Source organism: Ochlerotatus camptorhynchus, unplaced genomic scaffold, assembly GCF_037179485.1.
Source record: "Ochlerotatus camptorhynchus isolate MF236.1 unplaced genomic scaffold, CSIRO-AGI_Acam_v1.1 ptg000113l, whole genome shotgun sequence".
Lineage (NCBI taxonomy): Eukaryota > Metazoa > Arthropoda > Insecta > Diptera > Culicidae > Ochlerotatus > Ochlerotatus camptorhynchus.
In genome coordinates, this window is record NW_027040603.1 from 196,220 (window position 1) to 201,096 (window position 4,877).

At 40.2% G+C, this 4,877-nt stretch overlaps 1 protein-coding gene across 1 annotated transcript; it reads right to left on the reverse strand.

Moving 5' to 3' along the window:
• Positions 1–1,468: 1,468 nt before the first annotated feature.
• On the reverse strand, positions 1,469–4,566 carry LOC135699645 (phosphatidylserine lipase ABHD16A-like). Its single transcript, XM_065219936.1, has 9 exons — positions 4,227–4,566; positions 4,057–4,110; positions 3,540–3,850; positions 3,272–3,411; positions 2,950–3,203; positions 2,542–2,891; positions 2,340–2,479; positions 2,133–2,269; positions 1,469–2,059 (listed from the first exon to the last, which is right to left on the reverse strand). Exons 1-9 carry the CDS (start codon positions 4,284–4,286, stop codon positions 1,949–1,951), a joined length of 1,557 nt encoding a protein of 518 aa, XP_065076008.1. The 5' UTR covers positions 4,287–4,566; the 3' UTR covers positions 1,469–1,948.
• Positions 4,567–4,877: the final 311 nt, after the last annotated feature.

Sequence of the window (4,877 nt, forward strand, 5' to 3'; positions counted from 1 at the left end):
GAAAATCACGTACATTTTATCAAAATTCCATTTGACATTGATCTGCGGCACGTGAAAATGATTGAAGTGGGGTGTTTAAGGGGTTACGTGATTTTTCACGTAGCATCAACGTGAAGATTTTTTGGAGTGTACCTTAGGGTTTTGCCAAAGCCCAGGGAAGAATGTGTTGTTGTTGTTGTTGTTATTTCTTTATTAAGGGTCCTCATTGAGAATGTTTTCAACGATTCAACGGCGAAGAGGCCAGAAACACTCACAGAGATGGGTTTTGTTTTGATGCCTTCACGACTACGTTGGACCTCGTCGATTTTGCCATTCCAGTAGCTGACATTCTCAACCGCTGTTATTCCTGACAGAATCCCGACTAGCATACTGAGTAGAGGCTCTACAGAGCTTAGCAACCCGCTATCTAAGCTATTCGATATTTTGTTATAGCAGAGTTAATTTCCTACGCGTTCTTTTATGTTCCCGATCTCCAAGAAAAGAGACAAGCGAAAAGTAGAAAATTACCGAGCCGTTACATCACTTTTCAACATAGATGGTACGGTATTCCACTGACACTTCTTTGCCTCAAGCGGATGGGGAGTATTAGGGTGGGTCTCCACTGTTCTTCGATTTGTATTGAGGTTCCCAACAAGTATGCTGAATTTGAATCAATTTGGTTACGATCTAGATTTTCGGGAGAACTTTCAAGTTGGTATGGGACAATGATGGGAAACAGGAAGTCAAATGAATTAGCAATCTTCGACAAAGTTCTTCTACATAGTTTTCCCCTTCTAAATCCCAGTTTTGGTAAAAATGGAGCAATTTTTGAATTTTTGACAAGTAAATTAATAGTTTCATTCCGTTTTGCCCCAAAGTCTCTAAAGTTCTCCCACAGATCCAGATCATAACCAAATTCGTTGAAATTTAGCACAGTTGTTTGAGACTTCAGTACACATCCAGTGGGGAGCAGGGGTCTGTTAAGTTGACTCACAAAGACAAGCGTTTCAGATATAAGATGGAGGGGCAAGTTTTGTCAAGTATCGGAAAAAAATAAGTAGGACCTTAGGACCAACTCTACCCATAATCGCATATCAGTCCCATCTTTGCTTGATTTCCTATCCATATGGGACTGATATTATTATGCGATTATGGGCAAGTTTGGAATCGTGGCCTCGATAGAGAAAAGTAGAAACAAGATGATCCGTTGAAGTGAACAATAAATGATCGTACGTAGCACTTTTTCGTGTAAACTACGAACTCTATAACAGCAAAGGATTTCTCATATTTTCCATGATTATGCCATCTACATTTGTTGATGCTGAAGACTACTGAATGTATGTACCTATATTTCCATCTTGTTTTCTAACATCCATTTTCCAGCAGTTAAAAGATTTCTTCACAAAATAAGATCTTTTCGCTTAATTGTTTTTTCTTCTCTTACATTCAATCTGTCATATCTTTCTACCGAATGGCATGTCCTGATATTCTGCTGGTTAGGATGTCAATGAGTTACTATTTCAAGCTTTCTATACCAGTTCGTTAATTGTATGTAATCGTCTTAGGACCTACCAATAAATAGGCTGAGAATGTTCTATTGCTACTAATAGCATAGCTTTGAATGTTGGATCCCTTTTTAGATAGATCAGCTTTTAAATATTTGTATAAGGTAGTTGCACATTTTTGAATAAACTTTTTTAATAGTTGCTATTCCCACTGCCAATAATGTCATACACCGAATAGAGTGAGTTGAATTTGAAATACAAAACGATAAAAGAAAACAAACTTACCTTTCTAGGCTAAGGAAACACACTGTCGCTAATATTGTTTACTCTTCAATCTCCGGGCTCTCTGAATTTGCAGTTGAGAATAGTATTGGAACGTAGTACAAGTTGCTGATTATGCGGGCGTGCATTTTTGCAAAGTTTGCGATCATTTGGATAAGAGCCTAGTGTCCAATAAAATGCATTTAGGTGAACACAAAGTCCGTATCGCTAGGAATTTCCCATGGGAGCTGGAAGTACTCCGCGGGCAGCGGAGTACAGTGAGTGGACTTAAAATCTTGCAGGTGCTTTTTCATCTACAGAAAGGAAGAAGATGATCGCATGTTGTAATAGTTATGAATAAATGGAAGATCGGAAAATGTAACTTACGAGGAATTTAGCCATCGAATCTCTTTGCTCACTGGTGTAGTCTTGGCCGATTTCAATGGGATAACTCCGTGACGTTCCGTTGTTGCCGTTGTCTGTCAGGTAGGACATCAGTAGCGAGAGACAGAGATCATCGGAGTCTGTAAGATTTTTGGTTAGTAATTTAATACTTTTGTAAAAAAGTAAGTTTTAAACCGAGCAATCTCTTACCATTCCTCATAAATTCAATCGGCTTTGCTAGAATTTCCTTGGCCAGATTTTCCTGATCTGATTTAAATATATTGGGGAATCTATGCTTCAGCATACTGATCAGTAGGAAATTTCCACGGTTAGTAGCAAGATTGTTATCTCTAAAAGTTATGCAAAAAATTATATAAACTGTCTGTCAACCACAGTAGGGTAAAAAACTCACTCTGAGCAAATAATTTCATCTTCAGTACGTCTAATAAGCATCACAGGACCACTGTATTGCGAGATCAGTTCCGTATGATTTAAATTCATGTAATCTCTGATGGCAATTTTGACGATATTGGAAAGGCTTTCCGGCATTCTCGGTATAGCCAGCTGCAGCACGTCATCAAAGGTGGCATCAAGAATTACACCCTTGACGTCGGGATACTGTGAAGCAGCATAAAGCGTTGGATATCCACCGATACTCCAACCATAAAGGACTATGTTGTCTGGGGTGAAACCAAGATCAGTTATCGCAAACTGCATTACGGCGTCCACTGCGTTTTGATCTTGGTCTGGGTAGGGAGAACCCTGCAAAACAAAACTCATTAATTTACTAATAACAAAGATAACGGAACAAAGAACTTACACTACTGCCAGCAAACCCTGGATGGTTCCATCCTAAAACCGAATACTGCAGTTCTATGGGCGTAGACATTATACCAATCTCGTAGAAGCCTGCATTTCCTTCGGAACAGAGCACCAATGTACTTCCATTGGAACTCTTGTCGCGATTGTCGATGAACACGGTATCGATTTCATTACTGTCAGCTGTTTTCACTTTATTACGCTTGCCCCTCTCTTCAGTCATCAGCTTGGTGCGGCCTTGTAGCAACATAGGTTCTGTAGCGAAAATTAAGAATGTAATGCTCAATCAACTGTTCGAGAAGTTTAAATATGTAGACGCTTACCAATATAGCTTTGCAGCAATTGTACCGAACCCGGATAGATCATACGTATTCCAAAAGTATGAATCGCCAAATAAGCCGCAATCTGACACGGCAATGATGAGATCCAGAAAGGCTTGTTTCGAGGAACTTGCGCACGTTGTCTGTAGGGAAAAAAAAAGAACTTCATGAATAATAATCTAGCAATAGCGTCGTGTAACCTTTTTTGCTTGCGAGTTACTGTCGTCATTAATAATTGAATAGATATACATCCCATCACTACTATACTTACACACTACTCGTGACGGTAAAGTCCACCGGCCATTGCTTAAAGTCAAAGTCATACTTCCGGATTTGATTTTTGCTGTCCGGGGTTCTGTCGTGGCGCTTGGCATTCTCGAGACACTCGGCGAATCGTACGTAAACTACATTCATGGACCGGCCCAGGCCACGCATGCACAGCGAAACGGCCACCAGTAGTCCGATTCCGGTTGTGAACTTGGCCAGCGTACCAACCGACTCCGCCACAAAGTATCCACGACGGTAGAGAAACGTAATCAACAGTGGGGATGTGTAGTATCCAAAACTCCACATCAAATTCAGCTGCACGAGGGCCGTCAAAAGAGTGGGCATAGAGAGGGAAACAAAACAGACCAATGTTGGATCAAAAAAACATATTTACGCGAAGAGGGAATTAATGAGTTTATGTAACAGCCTATGGCCGCTTTGGATTGGCCCCGTGGCGCTCACAGGATTAACATTTTGCAAAGTAATTAAAAAAAAAGTTAAGCTAAATCTGTCACACTTACAGCTGCCAGTAGTTGATCGCCATACTTTTCTAGCGTTCCGGGTTCATATAAATCCTGATAACGAGAAAACCAAAATTAAATATTGAATTATATACTGCTCATCACGCTTTCGTTGCTTTCGCCTGAAACTTATTTATAATAAGTAGGTAATAGATGGAAAGGAAACCTACCTTCGAACCGTCGTACTCTTTGAAGAGTTTCGGTGAAAGAAGATACTTGTAGAATGGCATAATTGCCTTCAGATGGTGAATCTGTTTTTACTTTTCTGTCAACAAACTTCGGTTTTTGGTATTTCGCATGAAAGTTTTACTTTTACTACTCTTCCCCAATACCTACATTAGTTAGCACTCAAACCCTGAAGATGGCAGATAATTTCTTTACGATAATCACGTTAGTGGATATTTTCTTTCCGATTATGTGTTATCCAGCTCAGTTAATATAATAACAAAAACACTGCTGCACACTAAAATAATCTGCCAACAGCGCGGCGACGACGTCTGTCTTTACGCGACGACGATCGACTTATCTAATAACAGCATGACAGGACAGACATTCAGCAGTGAGAGTGACACAGGGGGAAAATCTGCGTTTTCCATTCCCGTTCGTCCCATCAGCCTCACAACCACACCGCCCGCTGACGCTCACATACACATCGATACCAACAATCGTATACACTGTTTATGAAAAACAAACGAAAAAGAAAACATAAAACACCCCCCGTGGCCAGGCCTCTTTTCACTCTGCCTAAACATAACCAAGGTGACTACATATAGGTGTTCTAATGTGTCAAATTCATGATTCAGCCATGTTGGATTTTTGTA

Excerpts from the sequence above, each read along its gene's own strand:
- LOC135699645 (XM_065219936.1), bottom strand. The coding sequence starts at position 4,286 with ATGCCATTCTACAAGTATCTTCTTTCACCGAAACTCTTCAAAGAGTAC. Across the intron at positions 3,204-3,271 it reads ATTGCTGCAAAGCTATATTG|AACCTATGTTGCTACAAGGC; the intron begins GTAAGCGTCTAC and ends TTTTCGCTACAG. Across the intron at positions 2,270-2,339 it reads GATTGAATTTATGAGGAATG|ACTCCGATGATCTCTGTCTC; the intron begins GTAAGAGATTGC and ends AAAATCTTACAG.